We start from the raw sequence: 21770 nt of genomic DNA on the forward strand, positions 1-21770 counted from the left end.
AATTCATTAAAATCATTTACGTCCTAAAGGACTAGACTGAATATAATTGGGAACATCTATAAGAAACATTGTACACTTTTTACAATCCTTTTCAGTTGAGGACGTAATGGTTTAGCGCACTCATTAAATCCAAACCAGTCGACTGTCAATACGCACTGCATGTCGCATATCTTTTGAATGTAACGTAAGTCGTCATACTCAGATGATCACGGGAAAACTTTGTCGTCGAAGAACAGTGCCCAATGATGGCAATGACCTTGTAGTTTCCAGAAATCAGAGTCATGGTCGATTATTTTATATGCCTTGATTAGACACAACACACTCGGATTTTCGTAGGATAATCATTATTACAAGGCGTGGTGTTTTTTGTTTGAAAATTTATTTTTCTCAGTAACTAATAAGTCGGTCATTAGTCACCAAACGAAGAGAACGATTAACGTCCGAGTGGAGTGTGACGACAAAAATACATGTTTGCTAGAAAATTAACTATAATTTTGGTTTATTCAATAAATATTAAATTTACAACATAATAGAATAATAACAATATAAATATAAACATATTAAAGTAGTTCTGTGCAAGTCTGTACAAAATATCTAGCAGTTTAATACTTCACAAATTGACAGTACGTTTCATTATAAACAGATTCACTTCCGCAGTCTTCTAACTCATCACAAATATGTTGGATTTTTACACATCGGCCGTTTCTGTAACATAAAAAAAAAACTGGTTAAAAATGACACTATACAACACCAATCTAGTATGCTACACTTCAACCGCGCCCACTGTGTTGCAAAATAAATTCATTTAGAGTGGACAAGAAGTGAAAATATAATTTTTACTTGAAAGATTTATGTACATATTTCAATATATACATAATTTATAAAACAAAGGCGTGTCGTTGAAAATTACTTCTAAGCTACTTTAGGTGCATAAGCGATTCAGGTGCAAAAAAAAAAATGACTTGTAATCGTATTGCACTTAATTTGAGCGATTCGAGCGTTCTACGGATAAAAAACGAACAATTTCTTTTGAAACGTGACAACAATTCTACAGGAAGAAGTGCGACGAATTGATTATACCTGCAAGTTATCTCATTACTTCTGCAGGGAATGTCGCAACCGAACGGTTCGTCTGACTTATCTGAGCAGTCAGCATACGAATCGCAATACCTATGCACACTGACGCACTCATCGTATGTGTTGCAAGCGAATTTACCGTCTTCGCAATCTAAATTTCAATAGAAACAAATCAGAAACCTAATAAACGGGCGTACAGATAGTCTGGGTCGCATCACAGTACCTCCGTAGCGCATATTTACATATTTTCAATCGACAATCAGTTGGATTACTTACGTGTACAATTCAGTTCATCGTGCCCGTTCCAACAGTCCAAAACGCCATTACACATTTTAATTTTTGGCAAACATTGTGTACCGCATTGAAAATGTGTATCCAGATCGCATTCTAAACGGATTAAAAAATAATTTAGTATATTTATTTTCAACGAAATTCCCAGACAGTTTATTGCTGAGTTTTACTTACCGCAGTCTTTCTCGTCGGATTGGTCAACACATTCAAATGTGCCGTTGCATCTGGACTTTTCCGGAACACACATACGATTTGCACATTCGAATTCATTTTTAGAACATGACGACGTATCCACACATCTAAAAAAGTATTAAAAAATTGATAAAAAAAAAAAAAAAAAAAAAAAANAAAAAAAAAAAAAAACGCAAGACCAAAAAAATCATTTAAAGTAATTTCCCGATAAACACTCAAAATACCATTATTATTATTATGAATTATTATTACAATGAACACGTAAATTTTGATTAATGAAAAGTTAATCGATTAAAAAGATGGACTCATGGTTTCTAGGCTGCGGTTAATCGACCCAAAGAAAACAATTCAATTGAACCAAGTGCAGTCGATTCTCCGACTAATAAAACCAGTTTCGTTAGTATTCTCGATTACCATTAAGTGTTTGTTTTGATTGATTTAATAATAGTAATTCGACAGCACGTCAGAACGTTTTAAAATGAATGTCGAATTGCAACGGACCAAAAGTAAGTTTTTAATTATTTTTTAGGGGTTCATTGCGGACCGGCAACGTCGGCGGTTACATGCGAACCATACGATTACCAATTATACATAAATGATGTATAAATTGACATCTTTGCAGCAATATCGACGAAAGTTCAATACTTTATTAATAATGCACTTACGTGTAAGCATTTCTGTGAATATTTTGACAGTACTGAGTGTTGATGCCGCAATGGCCTCCACAACCGGTTAAATCTTTAACGTCCAAACTCGGCAGACACTGCAGAATTCCTTCGTCGCGGTCGGCTAAACAGACCTCGTCAGCTTTGCACTCGTCGCAAATCCAATTGTCTTCGACTGAAAAACATAAACCAATTAATAATGACGTCCACAGTGGAAGTTATTTGATAAAATATTACTTACCATTTTCGGAGGCTTTGTTAGCCGGAGCCTGTTCCACAACAGCTTTTGCCGTGGAAGTCGGTACAGCGGGTGGTACGGTAAAGTATTCGTCCAAGTCGGAGTTTTGAGACAAGTATATCCTGCACGGCATCAAATCCAAGTCACTCTTATTACCGGGTATGAGCAGACAACGGTCTACGCTGGTGGGCTCCCGGGTGTCTCGAGTCAGACACTTCCGAGTCCTAGTGGCTACGTAGTCTCCGGGATCTTCGCATCCGCTCCATTCCGACCACTCGGTCCAAACGCCCAGTTCGCCACTCACTAAAACCATACAAGTTACACCATATCATAATGCAATCGTTGCGCAGTGTAAGATAGACCTGTCACGGTGGTCTAAAGTTACTCATAAGCACTAGCTCATATTATGTATACCTTGGAACCCGATGGACTGTACGTCCACACTGTAATTGCCCAGCCACGTGTGACCGTGTTGTATGCGCAGCGTTTTCAGAAACGCGATGCCAATCTGGCCGACTCCGATGGCTGCCTCGGGTTCTTGTGAGAATTTGATTTCGCATTGCACCTGGATCCCTTTCGACTGGCCGGGGCTCATATCTGTCACCTCACAGCCATCGTACCACAAAAACAGTTCACTATTTTTGAACGTGTCGTCCAGCTGTTAATTTACAATATAAAATCAATTAAAACATTATTATTATCGTGAAACTTTAAACCGATAAATACCTGAGCAGTTATATTGGCACTCAAAGCTAAAAACTCCGAAGAATTTCTATTGACAAAACCAATCGTGTAAGGAATGTTCGTGATTTGAAATTCTCCTTCGACTACTAATGGAATTTTATCTTTGTGCGGAACTACAACGAAACAAAATTTTTTATAAGCAACTGTATACTATAGTGAATGAAATAAGTAGTATGAATAGATGTAGAGCCACAAGCAGAAGTCATTATTATCGCATCGGAGATACTCTTTAGACGCAACGTATTGAAATAATTAATTTCCGAGCAATGTGCGTTCAAAATGTTTAGCGTAAAATAAAATAACCTTTATTTGTTTTATTCGTTTAGAGTAAAATTCAAATTTGAATAACGTTGATTGATTATTATCTAGATAAAAAAACTAATCAACCGTATTGTGTAGTGATGATTGAAACGACTAATATTTAGATAGACGTAAGGAGTAGTAAAGTATGATTCGAAAAGTATTTAACTATGTCGCCGTTACTTTAGTGAGAATTAAAAACTACCGAAATTATTTTGCTCGCTGGAGCGTTTGATACCAACAGATTTCTCAACGTTACATCGGCGAAGAACTTCACTAAGCGTCATAAAATTGTGTTTCACAGTTAATTTAGTTTTATCAATGGATTCATCGTTGAATTGAAATAAGGTTTTGAATGGCATTCAGTCGTTTCGGGCACACAAACGACGTATTAAAGATGTTATCACGGGCCGTACAATGTAATCCAACTACCGATCTAACCATTTAATAATAACGTACATCATACACTGTGCTATATTATTATATATTTCTTTTGTCGTTTGCTTTAAAAATCGAATTACTTCACCGCGGACCGTTCGTGTCCCATCGACACCACGGCTTTGGTACAATAGAACTTTGGGGGGATAGGCGCAACAGAGCGATATTAATGGGAATAATATTAACAATTATTGATGGTACTACCACGGCGACCGAATAAAACACCATACACAAATATATCTCACCTTGTACACGGGTGACGTAGAGGAGTATGCTGGTGGCCAGACAGATGAGTGCGGCGAAGAACAGAAACGTGTATAGGGCGAACATGTTGGTGTGGCACATGGGCCTAGGTGGAGAATTGCACTTATGCAAATGCGGTATGTCCGAAGGCGGTTGCCAGCAGGTACACCTCTTAGGTTGCCGGACAGACTGGAATGTTCCCGGCGTGGGCGTCACTACGGTGGTGCCGTACACGCGTGGGTCGTAAATGGTGGACACCGTGGTGCCTCCGGCCGCTACGTTGTCCTTTCCGGACAATAACCTCGCGGCCAGACACTCGTTGGCCATACGCTGCCCTTCCTCCGGGTTGTAAGCCGGATTTTCCATGTTTATTACCCTATCCCTTGGCAATGTCGTGACTTCAACTGGAAAATAAATCAAGACTGAATTAATTAATTAAATACAATTATTCTTATATTAGACATCTACGGTAATTCTGTTTAATGAATCAATTCTCGTTGGAAGGAGGAGGCATAGGCGAATGATAAAATAACGTTTTTCAAAGCAACACAAATTAAAAAGAACTATTCCCCCAGCTATGGGAAAGTACGGCATGCGATCGAAGAGTAAAAAATGTTCGAATGACACAACATCGATTGGACAAAAAGCGTGAACGATATCGTCCGGAGAGGCTATTGAAAAGTTGAGAGATAAAAATTTATCGCGGAACAAATTCAGCTTTCGACTTCCATCGAGTTTACCGAGTGTTTTTTATTTACTACGATAAGCCCATTGAATAACCACGACACATCACGTTGCGTAAACGCCGGCGGCTGATGATATTTTTATTATGAACGACCGGACACGGCGCATATTACAACAATATTGTTATTCTTCCGTTGTTGCTAATCAATATGAATGAAACATCAAACGACACCATTGTTGGATTTAATATATTTTCTCATATTTTCAATGGGTCATTAAAATCGTGCGTTTCAGGCATCGACCGTACACAATGGGAACATGTGTCCGACCGGTGTGCGCCAACATGATAATGACCAACGACGACCGAGTAAATATGGAATTTTTTTACGTGGGTGTGCGAGATGATACCAACGAAAACATTAAGCGATTGTAATATTAAAATATCATACAGGTTTATATATATATGTGAATTATAAATAAGACTAATAACAGAACAGTTCATGGGCAATGTCCGAGGGAACGCCGCGATTTGCATAAACATCACATTTACCGACAGAGTCGATATATTGTATTGTACAAACACACGTCGGGTTGGTGCGCATACATAAACTCGGAATGCTATTTGATAGTTTTTTATTATTTGGTCGTTGTTAAGGGATAGGTGTGTACACGAAACACGTTTTAACTTTTACACTGACAAAACCGTCTGTATTCTAATGGACAATTAAATGGCGTTTTATTAACCGGCAGACACGTTCGCGAACGTTTTAAATCGTCCGATAATTACTTTAACATCAAACCCACCCTGGACCATGTTCCGGACCTTAAAAAAGTGTTACGGGTAATATTCTCACGGTAATCGTTCGAAACGTCTCGAGAGTAAACATTTCATCGTCTCGTGTCCTTTAATACGATTAATACTCTCGATCGAGATTCGGACGGCATGTGTAACTCGGACCTCGTTGGAAAACAATCCAAGAATTCTGATTGATTTTTTTTTTTAATTTCCAGTTGTGCGGATTCCATCGAGCCGATCTCATTCCGATACCTTTTGTACACAATGCGCTTTGCTCAGCGTCGTTACTACAAAGACGTCAGTACACAAAACTCTAATACGAAGAACTACATATAATAAATACAATCGCGCGCATTCTGTCCAAAATAAATTACATCTCGATCATGAATGGTAAACTGTTACGGTGATTTCCGATATGTGTGCGCAAGAAAACTAATTAACCGGTTCGTAATTACACGGTTCAAGCACGCTGACTCGTCATCATATTATGAAAGTAATCATGGGAATATAGCGACGCCAATGAATACTGTGCCGCCGCCGCCGAGTACCTTATTATGGTTTCGACGGTAAATTCGAGTATGGGCCATATAATTTGTAAACAATAATAAACCAATTGATTTTTTACTTGGTTATTTATAAATAGTATGTATCCGAGTAACTTGTACGAGTCACGACAAATACCAGAGGGAATTGTCTAATTAAAACAAACCTACGAGTCATGGGGTTTGCTCTATCAAAATACAATTACGTACTTTTCTACCATCGGCCAGGGACAACACTTAAGTATGGAAAAAATCCACCTGGGAAGTCAATTTAGATGCTATGCGTTTAAATAGCACTCTACGACGTAAGTGGCTAAACCAAACCCGGTGGAGAGCAGCAGGTAAGTACTGCATGCCGTGACATGACATTATTTTCTTCATTCGACAATAGCCTCAGAAGGTTTTCACTCGGAAAGAAAAGAGAGTAAAACTACTTTATTTTTTTTAAGAATGAACACAGATAGGCGTTTGGTGAATTGAACGAAAACTGAATATGAATAGAAATATTAAAATTGCAACTAATACCGACGGTAAAAAAAAAGAAACAACTCAACCGTAAAAATCGCTCTATATTTATCAACGACCTTTGTTGCGATTTTAAAAGAAATACGATATACCTAAAAACTAATCGACGCGCACTGTATTACTTTTTACGATACACGAGGTAAAGTAGTGGCAAAAAATCAGATTGATACTATTTATTTTTGGCTATAAAAAAATACAATAGGTAAAAAATGATTTGGGTATTTTAAAAAAATTACTGCTGCGATTTATAAAGGAAAAAAACAGACAACAGGTTCTCACTGCTATGGAAACTCTATTGTTGCAATGATAATATGATTGTTAAATAAGAACCTGTCCCGTACCCTACACGTTAATTGTTAGGTATAATAAGTCAACAAACGAATAAGCGGTCATAATAACTGTTAACTTCCTCGTTTATCCCAAAGACGAGCTCCATTAACGAACAAAGATTTTATTTTCCCAAGTAAAAAAGCTTAAAAAATATATTTAAATAGTCAAACATTACCACAACCAATAATTAAATGACATGTACAGTATACATAATTACGACGGTGAATTTAATTTAAAAGTTAATGAAACAAGTCACATGTAAAACTTAATTAATTAAGAGCAATTTCGCTGGTTTAACGGAATTTCGAGTAAGAATATAATTTGAAAAATTCGAGTGACACACTCGAAAAGCAGGTACGTGTTGGTCACATAATGTTTAATGTTTATTCTTACCAACTAGTACAACATTATACCAACAACCGGATGTTATATTATTTGAATAAATAATTAAAACGAATAACTAAGAAGTCAATTAAAAAAATTAATTTATATGGTCACCAGAGTTTGATTTGGAAAAAAAATTAATCACTCGGTAGACACACAAAATCAATTAAATAAAGTTTACTTTTCACATGAGATTTAAGTACTGCGACCGCCCGGAGACTATTATGTACTACAAAAAAAAAACAAAAAAATTAGTTCGTGCACGGCAACAACTATAATTTACTTGAGCACAATTATTTTATCGTGTATCATTCTCTTTTCGACAATAATGGAATTTTCGGCTCATTGTTTGACCACGTTATTATTAACGTTAATTATAATTGTTACTTCCAGATCCTGACCCTATCAACACATACTGGGGGGATTTATTAATTGATTACTTGCTAATTTGCCGATTATTAACAATTATNTGTATCATTCTCTTTTCGACAATAATGGAATTTTCGGCTCATTGTTTGACCACGTTATTATTAACGTTAATTATAATTGTTGCTTCCAGATCCTGACCCTATCAACACATACTGGGGGGATTTATTAATTGATTACTTGCTAATTTGCCGATTATTAACAATTATAAATTTATTTATGTCATCATTTAATCGGCTTGCTACAAAAGTTTACTGTAAATACCGACTCTAATCAGGGGAAAGTTTTACTAATCTAAAGTTACCGAAAAATAACGTTCACAATCTAATGTAACTCGGCCGACCAAAATGTTGATTTAAAGCCCGAGGGTGTAACGTCAAATTTACTCCCCAAGCTACATGACATTTAAGCTAAAACAAACATCTGACCCTTTTTATTACCAATTACACGTTTAGCGTATCAGGTCACCTAACTCGACGACCTAATAATATGCTAATTTATAAAGACGCGTGACGTCAGAAGCCGATTTTCCTATTAGTCAGGTCTGGCGTAACCACGAGCAACAAAAATGATAACACTAATGTAATAAAAATCATGTTGGAATTTCAAAAACAGCAATACGCGAATAATTTACTTTTCGTCTTATCAATTCATTTCTAGTGTTTGAGCACTTGAACTTAATTTGTAACGCACAAACCTGATACAGAAAACTAGACACTTGGAGGTTTTTCTTGGGCGCTCCGCCAAAAACATCTTCATCGTGGGCTCAATTTCAACAAAACGTATGGTTTTTCTGAAATTTTGGAGAGCCCGTATTAAAGTATAAGCCCCTCAGTTGCGTCTCTGACTCCCATAAACCACAGAAATTTATTCAGTCTCTAACTACTGATAAAAAACACGTCTAAGTGGAATGAACACGAGTACGACATTGTCGGCAAAAGGTAAAGACTGACTAGAAATGTACGAGAACTACTTTACTACCGAAGACAGACAAATTAGATAACCTTCAAATATCATTTACCTTAGAAAACGCGAAATTAACTCTTCTTGGACGCTAGCAAAATCCAACGACTTCTCTCATGATTCACGAGATCGGTGACAAACGCTGTTACCGGTTTGCAGCACTACAATTATATTATGATACTCGCATACAAATCAATGTCACCAGTTGGCGGCACAAAACACAATTTTTTATAATACCAAACGCACAACAGACTAGCGTATAAATTAATTTAATATGAGAATGGCAACGTGCCTACGAGATCCGGTACGCGACTGTTGTGATGATGTTGCGAGTCGTGAGCGAAATAACCAACTGAACCAGCTCGAACAGACACCGGATGGAACTGCTGTGCCGCACTACCAACACCGCCACCTCCGCCGTCGCCACCCCTCTACCTCTTACTTTTTCGTGAAATACAAGTATTAATGCGTTCCTAAATACAACAAAACACCTGAATATACATATATGTGTACACGCGGTTGGCATACACCACCTGGCGCCCCCACCATCACTACGGCCGTTGAGGACAATACCTTTTTAAGGCACCGTTCACTGCGCCCGGGGGATGATAGATTTACATGTCGGGAGCTAAAACCGAAAGAGTTCGACTGGAGAATTAAATATGCGACTGCGACCACAAACGTCGTAAACTCGACACGTTCTGTAGAGTCATGAGAGATAATTGCACGAGAATCGTGTGGTTCGCGAATATCGGTAATGTTTCTAAGTGCTCAACCTGAGCTTACCAAGAAACTTTAATTGACCACCAAAGATGAAGTATCGCGCGAGCTGAAAAAAGTTCAAATCGTTTTGCTGTACAGCTGCTGTGAGAACGATGCCGCCGTCAGTCAGTCATAACACGCTACCCGATTTCCTGCGGTGTCCACCGGATGTTCTTTTGTGTCTCATACCGACGTCGGCATTAACAGCAACAGCCTCCCCCACTACCCTCAGCCGTTACGGCCGTACGCGATTCATTCGTGCCAGCGCAGCATACGTATTATGACTCAATGACTGCGGTGGGCCTATATCCGATTTCATCGGTGCGGAGAATCCGAAACCGATCATTAGGCTCCGGCAGATCGTGACCCGCCGCCGCCGCCGTCCCACCGTTCCGTCATCAATGGATCGCTAAACACGGAGGACGCATCGAAATAATATTAAGCTGATTAGCCGGGACGGCGAGACGTGCCCCGAACAATAGGGAAGTTCGATTTTCTTTAGAAAACGTTTTTTTTCTGTATTATATTTTACACTATTCTTCCGTTATTATTTATTTATTTACTTTTTCAGCGGCACACGCATTAATTTTCGATATTATAATATTCATAATAAACTACTCACGTACTTATTTAACCGGGTGCGATAATTCTTTACCTTATTTATTCACTGTTCCGTTCCCAGAAACAAAAACGATTTGGCCTCTTGCAGTTTTCACCGACGCAATTTCATCGTATTTTCATTAAAAAATAATAGTCAATTATGTTTATAATATATAGGAAAATTTAGCACATAACGCCAATTCTTTGCAACGACAATAATGGTGCCGTGTAGTTGTTGTCAAATACCAATAGAAAAATAGCTTACGCATCAACTATTGTAATCAACTATTATCATCTTTTTTTTAACCGGACGCGTTGAATTTAGACGATATCCTATGAGTGAACGTTATCTGTAACACATGAATATGAATACAAAGGATAACATTGTGTTTTAAGTGCTTTAAATAGGTTGTACATCATAACTGGTCTTTGCACAACATCCTTCTTGAAAAACACAAGAGAAGTCATTTAGAATGAACATTTGATTAAACTAGTTATAATCCTTTAAGTATACTACGAGTTTGATTGGGTTAGGTTTCATTTCAATTCAGCAGGATGACATATGTTATAAACATTGGTGTAGGACGAGTAGGTCCAATTTATGAAATATCTAGCCAAAATTAGTTTTTTTTTTTAATTTGATTCTGATTTAGTTATGCTATAATTATCAAATAAAAAATTGAAATTTCATAAAATTTTAATCTAGATGTATAATATGTAGTTTAAAATATCTTATATATATAAAATCTAATGTCAGATTTTTGTCCGCGATGGACGCCGAAACTACTGAACCGAATTTTATGAAATNTAGTGTATGATTGAATTTTCATAGTTAAAATTAAGACATATTATATATTTATTATTTAATTTATTCTAGAAAATAAGATTTAAATGCAAAAATAAACTTATTAAGTTTATCAGTAAAAAGTACGTTTAAAGGGCTAATATTTAATGTTAAAATAGAAAAAAATTCTTTCTCCTATAATTGAAATTTAATTGTATTAATTGTAAAATCATTTATTTTTTTTCACTAAAAGTCCGTACAAAATGTGCTCAATGAATCTAACTTGTAATAATCTATACACAAAAAGTGTATAGATTATTTACATAATATATAAATGTTATTAATTATAAAAAACTTGTTATACTTATTTGCTAATGAATTGTACATTCGTTATTAAAACATAAAAATATTGATAAAACGAAAAAAAACTGATTATTTTTATCTTTACCGATTATGATCAGATTTAGAGTAAATTTTTTTTGATTATTTACATAATTTACACAAATGTTTTATTTCTAATCTACTACTAATATTTACGTAAATCATCACCCATTGATTTATTTTATTAATATTTATGTTGTTATTCTATAATACAGATGATATATTCTGATCTGAATTTATTGACATTCTATTAATCAGATCGCAATTAGTGACCTCTTTTGAACATTTTCTTGTATGATATTGTGTGCAATTGAAATAAATTAGATAAATTTATCCGTTTTATACATTTTTTAATTTAATATTTATGTTGATAATTGTTACAAATCTATTGTGTAACGTGTTAAAAAGACTTCATGAGTTATTTTTATGTAGCTTAGCTGAAGTTAAAACTAAACTTAACTAAACAGTAGTTTAAAACTATTAAACTGTTTGCTTTTCCCGGAGAGTGTAAGAATACTAATTTTAAATTATGATACTTTAAAAATAAAGTAACTGATAAAAGTTATTTAAAATTAATCAAATTTTGAATCCTTCTAACCTTACTATAAAAGTAAAATATCAAAAAAATATTACCAGATTTAAATTCAGTGAACTAAAAAGACATATAAATCAATGCATTACACACGTAGTTGACCTAAACCAAATTTTGAACCTACCTGAGTCCCCATTAAAAAAAGATTATCAAAACACTAATTCGAGATTTAAATTCAATGACCTAAAAAACAAAAATATGATTTTTTTTGACTGCTGAAGAACAAATTTTTTGTACATGGTTTTCCAAGTTAATATAAAAATTAAAAACAATTTTTCCTGTATTCATAGAAAATACTGTATGAAAAATTTAAACATAAATAATATCATCTTAAAAAAATTATTTAAGAATATTATTAATTTATAGTGTAATATCTATTAATTAGTAATAATAGTAAACGTATATGAAATAGTGGATAGTATACAATGAGGCAAGGGGCAGAATAATTTATCTAAAGTGCTTCAAAGAGCTAAATACGCCACTGGTTCTAAATAAAAAAATTATGCATATCAATGTCTTTATATCGTCACTTTACCTAATTAGAGTTATTCACAATATGAACGTTTCATGATCGGATATGGGCGATAGATCCTCCACACGATAAAAATAAATATACAGTAAAAATATTTTTGAAGGAAGTATAAAAAAAATGTTCTTATTTTTAAGAAAAAACTTTAAGAACGCCTTTCGATCACAGTAAATGTTTTTATTTTGACTTTTAAAGTGGTACACAGTAATTATAAATTAGAGGTCTAGAACACTAATTTATTCTCTTCTAGTAGTGTTAGTGGATAACCCCAGTTTATATTAAGTAAAATAGTTAATGTATATTATCTTTATGAAAACGAAAAAATTTTAATTGGCTTGTATTTTTGAGGTATAATTTATTTATTTATACAATATAACAAGCATTAGCCTTTTTACTGTATAGAAAAATACATATTGACGAATACAGTGGTCGGTTTATGGAGAGAGGGGTGTCCAGGTGATTTGGACTCTTCCCAGACATTGATATTTTCACATTAGAAAGGTAAGATTCTAACAAAATTCCAAAGTATATTTTATTCTTTAGGCATCTCCCAAAAAATATTAAAAATCCACCACTGGATGAATGTAACAACTTATTACAACAATAACTTCAATATATCACAAATAATAATAAATTACTAAACAAGTAAATTAATTAAATTAACTGTTTCATTTATTTAGAAACTTAAGATTTTAAAACGTTTTATTTCTTAATGTCAGTGATACATAACACTGGAACATTTAATGATTTGAATAAAAAATTTACTATAATGGACACCTCATTATTCTATAAAAGTACGCATGAGAAAAAGAAATTGTACTCGAAGCTTTTACAATAGTGTGGAATAAAATATAGATCAAATGATCTAAGGTTACAGGTGTATTCCTTTTAATGAAATCTAGTATTTATTTAATTATTATGTTATGATGAAATTTAAAAAATAAATATGATTCAAAATGTACATCTAAATCTTTAATTATAGTTCTGTAAATTGTTCGATATTATTATAATTTTAATTAAAACTGAGTAATATCAAATATTTTACATTTGTTAATATTTAGAGAAAGGTATTATTTAATATCCCAAGAAAAAAATGAATACAATTGCTCTTGTAATACCTCAACATCTGAAAAAGATTTTTTCATCATCAAAATGTAATATTTTAACGTCGATATCTATTATTATATTACATCATATTATACTATATCTATTCTGTAATCTATTAACTATAATTACCTAGAATGACTTACTTTTCTTTGTTTTATGGCATAATTACCTAATAGATATATTTTCATATAATAAATAAGAATGTACCAATAAATCGCATTTAAAATAGTATCGTTGATAAGATTCAAGCTGTTTGATAAAAATTATAATTAAAAAAATATTTACTGTATTTTAACATTTAAGTGACTCATATCTAAATAGGCCCTTAAAATCCGTGGGCCTTGGACGCCCCATTAATCCGAGTCTGATAACAATGTCAATCAGCACTAGTCTTTAACTATGATTATAAATGAAAAAAAATGTCTGAGGAAAATTATTTATTGTATTTGACTATTGAATATTTAATTGAACGTTAAGGTGAATTGTAATTGTCGTTGACGACTATCAAGTAGTATTTGCTGCAGTTTTTAATCTTCCTTTTGTTGGTCGATTTGAAAAAAGAAAAACGAAGCACTTTGCGATGACATGAATGATCAACAAGGCGATTTGGTAAGAGCAAAAGAAACCGCCTCTGGTTAAATTCAGCTTATGTGGAGGTTAAACGCATTCAGGGCACTTCTTAAATCACATCTCAACATAGTCGACCGACGCAGCACAAAGCAAACGGAACACCGTCAATACCCACGAGGATACGTCTTTATAGAATTGGACGTACCTTTGGGCGAACAATAATGGCAGTAATGTTGTTTGAACGATAACGTATAAAGGTTTCCACAAATCGAATAATACAGTTTTATGCACATCAACGATTTGCCAACACCGGATACCCAAAACGTGCTCTAGAATCGCTTAAAAAAACCATAAGAATGATAATATTGCTTTGGATTTAAATAATTTAATAACGAAAACGGACGCTGCTGCTCGTGACAGATGATCGGTGTGACAAAAAAAAAAAATGTGTTAAATGATAAATTATTATTATTTTGTGGTATGTGTATCGCCGCGGCAGTGTTTTCCGCCGTAACGCGGTTGTTAAAGTCATCGGTTGACGACGACGACGACTCCGAGAAAAATAAAATGTGTATAAGAACGTTCAGGGAGTCGGTTATGCTTCACGGTCCGGATACCACGGACCAAAGAGATGCGGACTCTGAACCGAAGTCGTATACACGTATTTACGTATGATGTGTCTCTTTGTTACATCTAACGGCTCGTGAATGAAATAAAAAACTGAGTATAGTAGACCAAACTGAAATTCAACTACTGCTGCCGTAAAACGTTCATGAGGGAAAAATCAAAAGTACTGCTGTGAATAGAAAAAATAATAACACTGTTGTACACTAGTCAACGCAGACACGTCTCCATAGAAAACCCTTTTTATGATAAACCTCCGCGTAGAATACTCACAATGGCATCTCGTACGAACGACTAACAGTGATTTACCACTCTGTAACACATTAAACTGATGCTCCCAGCGGATTAAGTTTGCAACGTAAAAAACTGCAGATCCTAATAAATGTTTTTTCATGAATGAGTTATGGTATATTTAAACTCTTAGAGACAACTGTGGGAGAATTTCACGTTTTTACGTTGTAAAATAATGACCGTCCCAACATTACAGCACACGATTTTCAATTTCCGGAGTTTTTATTTTCCCCGTATCTGTTATGTTACCTCATTATTTTTATTTCCCTTTAATCCCTCTGACATTGACAGATTCTTTTTTTTATTTTTACTATTTCGCGTGTTTACACGATGACTGGGACTCGGTAAAACTCTGCAGTCTTTTCTTGAATTTGGAAGGCTAAAACTGTTTGCTTCTGTCACCCTTAAACACATAATGTAGGCATGCCGAGTAAATTAGTGACATGATTGACACAACGGTTTGTATCTTGCCCCGGGCTAACATTTGTTCAGGACAACGAGGCTATTTTTGGCGGTCATGAGGTTACCATATTTCGTCAGGAAAAATTTAAGTATGCATTGTCACCCCTTGCAAGGGTATCCGTTTACTGGCATATGGCACACGGAGCTCACAGCTCACGAGCCTTGTGTATATTGTTACTTTACACGTTTGCAGCTTGCACACATCCTTTCATAATTACGTGTAAACACTATAAATCATGTCTTTTTTTCAAAAAGTAAACCTAAAAATACGATCGTTTACATAGTAGAAAATGATAAAATAAGCGACGAAGAAATTGTAATCCTTGTAAACATTTTACGAGTAATAACAAACACGTATCTAACTTTTTCTCGTCAAATAAATTTGCACGGTTGGTGTAAAAAAGAGATTCGGCGTACCATAAAAAAAAATTCACATTATTCCATTATTCTTAATAGTTTTTTTCATGAGCAATTTTCAATTTCTTATAAATTACCGTTTTCGTACACGTGAACATCATTAATGAGATGACTTGTGATGGTGTTGTATAATTTTCTCCTCGGTCAAATTACGTGGGAGTTGCCGTATGATTATTATTAGATACCTAAGAAATGAAAATGGTTAGCTGTGATTTACGATTGTTAGTGTTGCTCATCGATCTGTGTAACATGTATAATGACGTTTTAATTGACAACGGAAAATTTCGTTTTACAAAAACCGCTTTGATTTATTGAATTCAATTCGATAGTCAAAATTATTTGTCAACCGTTTACGTAATTAACATTCACTGGATGACATTGTGTGATTAGGCAGTGCAAAAACAAATAATAACGACGTATAGTAGTGACACGCGTTTCATTCAACACATTGTGTGTGACTCAATAAGCTAAGCGTAAACGCATAAATATTCATTGATGATTTGTATTCATAAAATAACTGGAACGTGTGTTCAATAAAAATACACGGTAAAATTACCATAAAATGATTTTTGAGAAAAAACACATTGGTCGTGAAAACAACATTCAGTTGACATAAACGATTTCTAGACAACATACATAATTGTACGCTTAATATAATTTTCAATTTAATCAGCGTAATAAGATTTAATGGAGATTATGTACAAGTTTATATGGACTAGTATTCACTGAATTATTTATTTAATATTAAAAAAAAACTAAGAATATCGATTTCAACTTTTCACTTTTCAGGACAGCCAACCGATGGCGTTTAATGAGTCATTACGCAATTCAGGAAACTAGTTGATATTATTCCCATTATTTATTAAACATGTCTAGACTGATAATAAAAAAATCTATGATATCTGAATATTTATTTAAATAAAACAATGTCGGACCTACACTTGAATTAAGTATTTCTGTACCACACGACTTAATATAGAAATAGATTCCAAGGGAATGCTGAGTTGGTATTTTTTAAGATTTTTAGAAAATTTTTATTCATACCTCTCGATTTTATTTTTCTATTAATTGCTACCTAACCAAAATTATTTTTAATTACTATGCATATACGATACGAGTTAATTTTAATTTTAGAGTCTAATATATTTTATTTTTCTACCTTCAATGTGTATTTGTTACCCGCATTCGTACTCGGCACACTCCTTCGATTATAAGGTTTTTGGTATTTTTAAGCACCTAAATTAATACTTAATGCATTAAAATAATCGTGTAGGCTTTTGATTTTTGTATACATCTGTTTTACATACAATCGACTCGTTGTAATTTGATGGTTCGTAAGCTGATAAAGTTGGACAATCCAAATGGATACCTGCACCTCTTTTTGAATTCCGACCTTAATATTATTCTTAAATTCGGTAATTTACTTTCCTTTTAAGTATATTATATAAACCGGTACGCAAAGCGTCTGGTATTAAAGTTATTTGTCTACCCTCTTTCGCGTCACCTATACTATATAACATATAAGATTCATTATGACACATGGGAAAAACATTTCACGTTAAATACCGTTTTTATTACTAATGTACTTAAATAAACCTACGTTCGCTGTGTAGTCACCGGATTAACAGGAAATCCTATTAATCTAAAACAAATTTTAATTTTTTTATGTAAAATATATCAACATAAGTATTGTAGGTTGAATTCAACAGATTTAATATCATTTACTATTATTTGAGTATATTAGTTAAGTATGTAACGATTTTATCTATTAGAAATCATAACTGTTGTTAATTTCTCGAAAATCGGTAAAAATGTTTTTCCTTTGTAATGAACTTACGACCAACATCATTATTTTGTATCGCTTTTTCAGAGTTGTATCATGACTCATTAATGAATAGTTATAACAGTATTAAAACAGAATGGCTTTTCTAAGTTTTACATAAACAATTTGATCTCGCATCCATGTAACTATTGATGTGGACAATAATATTATCTCAATGATTGTAGACTATGGAGACAATATTTATATAAATCTATTTCTATTGACGCGCATCATTTTTTTATTCACAAAACATAACAATTAATTTGTTTGTTTTGAAGAATATTTTATTATTTTTTTTCGTCGGTCGTTTAAATTGAAAATTATCAGAAATGTTTTTGAATTATTTTGCGCTATATTTTAAAATTACCTCGTATATTGGCAGAATCCAAAAACCTCGTTTTTGGATGTTTAGTGTAGAAATGTATAACGATTGTGATAGCGCAACGCCATACTCTTAATGCACAAGAAACGTGTCAACCGGTACGACATGTAACAATAAAAACGGTTCGTGGAATATACGTGAGTTTTGTGAATGGGAGTCCGTCGATTCATAGTATGTAGTGTAGTCGGCAAGCAGATGATTCGGCCGGGGGGGTAGTTTGAGGGTTGTGTTTTTATTGTACGAGTATGGAATGCGCCGTCGTGCTCGGCTCGATCACAGCGAAGAGTGTACACAACACACTGTGTGCGCGGTACACAATAAAAAATGGAAACGTGTAAATTGACGGCGGCACGAAAATACGAGGGTGGTGCGAAAGAAACGTATAAATGTGTATGTGTGTGTGCACTACCGTGAGAGTGTGTGTGTGTGTGATGGACAAATAGTTTTGTGGAGGTCCTAATGACTGTGTGTGCGGTCGGTCGGTACGGGAAAGAGAAAGACAGAGAACACACCCTTCGTCAAATAGACACAGCACGCACGTACTGACACGAGGAGGAGCAGACGAAAGAAAAAAAAAGGTATAGAATATATTTAGACCGGTTCAATGGGCGACAAAAACGTCACAATAAAACACGGCAACAGCCAGCATCCGGTATGCGCGCGCGTTAAGTACGCCAGGGTTCAGATATGGGCGGAAATGAGTCGAAATGTTTCTCCCCCGATTGTTCATTATGTTTGTTTTTTGGACTACAATGCGGCCCATGTTTGAAATAAGTAAAAAACAATACAAGTTAAACCAGACGTTTTTTAATAGAAAAGAAATGTATAAAAACAACCCTGAGAATGACTCTTCTTATACCGAAATTTTATCATAACTCAAATTCAGAGGTCTTAACGCTTTAAGGGCTGTCGGTTTCGTTATGTTTAATGCCTAGGGATAATAATTTTTAGAAAAAAATTATTTAAACTATTTGTCCCATTTTATTTTTCGTGGAATTACTATAACCAAGTATTGGTACCGAATATAATAAGTATTTTGTTAATAAAAAATATTACTTTTTAGCTGTATGATAATATGGTTAACTCTTTGACTTAATCCATGTCAGAAACTACATATATTTCTTCGTGTACAATCATAACAAAAATGTCGGAATTTTCACATACATCTATTGGAAGTTTTTATTGCAAAATTTTTATATCAAAATTACATTATTTATGTATAAAATTTACGTGTATATTAAAAATATCATACTGACGTGTAGAAATTTTTGGATCATTTTTAACAGTTCAATTTATAGCGTTAATAGAAACTTTTGTAAAAAGATAAAGAAAGTATTTTCAGCATTTCATATTTCCTTCATTTTTGGTTTGTTCAAAGTAATTTAGTTAAAAAAATATAATAGAATTTGTTCAAATTAATTTATTTGAAAAAAAAACGTTGAATTTTTTTATTGAAAATATTTGGATTGCATCTATACTAAAATGTTTCTTTTGGGAATGTTATTGTTTATAATAATATTATTATTGTCTTCGAAACAATAACAAATGTAATATTAAGAAGTCATATAAATGCAAAAACATTGAAAAGCCGTAGAATTACAAAATAATAATAATTAGAATCCATAGGATCATTTTTGATTCAAATTTTTTTTAGAAAATTTTTCATATATTTGTTATTATACGACTATCAATCAAGTAAAAGATTACTTGATTTTCTTCACACATTACTTCAAAATATTTTTCGGTGTGATCAAATAATATTAAACAAATTTTTTAATTCCACTTTTTTTATATATTTATCAGTAACAAAATGTAGAAGGATATTTTCAAGAACAACTCCGAACCGAGATAATTCTTTTGAGAATTATTCTTTCGTTACATCACTAGGTGTAATTTACCTTAAATATAGTAATATATTTTGGTTTCAACAACTATGGTCAAAATAAGAAGATATGTATGTATACAATGTTATGTATGATTGTTTATTTTAAATAAATTAATAGAAATTTAGGTACTTCATTTCGAGCAGAGCTAGAAAAATTTTTTTAGTCTTTGAAACTTGATCACTCTCCAAATTCAAAAGATCAAAACTAAATCAAATTTTTTAGCTTATTTCAAAAAATTTCTCATTTGATTAAAAAAAAGAAGACGTTCTGACAAATTGTCTTCTATCATGTAATTTAAATAAATAAATCATGTATATTTTGGTGGAAATATTACATTTTTTTAAATTTATTTCAAATGCACACATCGGAACGATTTACGACAGTGATTTTAATCACTGCCAGGTATCAATTAATTCTAATCTAAAAATACCTCAGGTCTACTTTCTTTGCTAGATCACTATTGTTCTTTTGTGTATTTGAAAGTAGTGAGAGAAAACCTAATATTTTTAGTGTCATTTATGTGTTATACATCTGCATGATTACTAAATATATTTCAGAAGGTCAAATTATTTAATACAGTAATTAATTTAAAAATTATGCATAAAACTCACAAGGGTCAAGTTTATATAAAATTGAAATTACAATAGTAAACGTATTAACACATTAATGGAATTTCGTGAATAAAACTTGAAATTAACATAGTTAATAGTTTTTCATTTTCATTTTCATATACAAACAATTTGATTCCTAATAAAATGTTTATGATACTCAAAACTTTACCTATTTTTAAAAACCATAAAAAATTAATTTATATAAGTACATAAATTATTAACAAACTGAGTACTGTGTTATTTTCGGTTTCATTACTTGGTACAAGTGTTTAAGTTTATTTAGACCGTATTTGTTAGAAAATCTCATCTTTTAAATAATCAAGAAAATAATTCTTAAAAGCCTAATAGACTATACAAACCAGATTGTTATTTAATTAACAAGCTAGAATGACGTTTGTAACAAAATCTTTTTAGTTTGACAACCAGCCAAACACCGTCAATGCTCTAGGACAGACACATATTAAGACTTTTGACAATATGATCCTCTAAAGTAATTCTACGTCATTAGTATTTTTTGAACAGCTTTCCGACTCTAAGAGAAGTCTGAAATACTCAATTGTTTCCATTTTGACTTCAACATTCAAGATTTAATACATGAATGCACTGATTTAAGAAGATTATAAATGACTGGTTTCTGTTATTATAGTATTAGAAAATTCCCATAAAAATTTTCCCCAAGTCATTAGCTATAATATCAAGTAGTAATAAACATGATTCTCCACATTTATTGACAATTAAGTTGCCTATACAATACGCCCAACATTAATCAACACTGGTATGCTTAAAAAATTTCGATATCAGTATTGTGTTAATAAAATGTTAGAATACATTAAAGCAAATTTCATTTATGCTATAACTAAATAATAGTTTTCAAAAAAAAATTATTTATTACTAGCATAACAATAAAAATTGAAGTCGCGTCTAAAATTTAAATATACTTTTTAAAATTATTAATTATGAAAGGACCAAAAGCGATTTCAAAACCAAATATTTTTAATGTTGTTAAACATGTTTTTTTTTCATTAGCTACAATTGACAACCCTTTATTAATTGAAGAGTAAATTATAAAGCTAGATCGACTAATTAGTCTTATGCATTTTAATTATTAAAAT

The 21770-nt window shown here is 33.0% G+C and overlaps 1 protein-coding gene across 4 annotated transcripts; it reads right to left on the bottom strand.

Moving 5' to 3' along the window:
- Positions 1 to 481: 481 nt before the first annotated feature.
- On the bottom strand, positions 482 to 10434 carry LOC126896197 (prolow-density lipoprotein receptor-related protein 1). 4 transcript variants are annotated; one of them, XM_050668769.1, is made up of 10 exons: positions 10256 to 10434; positions 4191 to 4592; positions 3190 to 3320; positions 2878 to 3121; positions 2467 to 2766; positions 2226 to 2400; positions 1543 to 1667; positions 1354 to 1464; positions 1081 to 1228; positions 482 to 705 (listed from the first exon to the last, which is right to left on the bottom strand). In XM_050668769.1, exons 2-10 carry the CDS (start codon positions 4552 to 4554, stop codon positions 603 to 605), a joined length of 1701 nt encoding a protein of 566 aa, XP_050524726.1. In that variant the 5' UTR covers positions 4555 to 4592; positions 10256 to 10434; the 3' UTR covers positions 482 to 602. The 4 variants fall into 4 exon arrangements, with proteins under 4 accessions (XP_050524726.1, XP_050524725.1, XP_050524728.1 ...); XM_050668768.1 differs by lacking the exon at positions 10256 to 10434 and adding an exon at positions 8897 to 9215; XM_050668771.1 differs by lacking the exon at positions 10256 to 10434 and adding an exon at positions 8573 to 8592.
- Between the last annotated feature and the right edge of the window lie 11336 nt (positions 10435 to 21770).

Source organism: Daktulosphaira vitifoliae, unplaced genomic scaffold (genome assembly GCF_025091365.1).
Source record: "Daktulosphaira vitifoliae isolate Bord-2020 unplaced genomic scaffold, ASM2509136v1 Scaffold_1, whole genome shotgun sequence".
Classification (NCBI taxonomy): Eukaryota; Metazoa; Arthropoda; class Insecta; order Hemiptera; family Phylloxeridae; genus Daktulosphaira; species Daktulosphaira vitifoliae.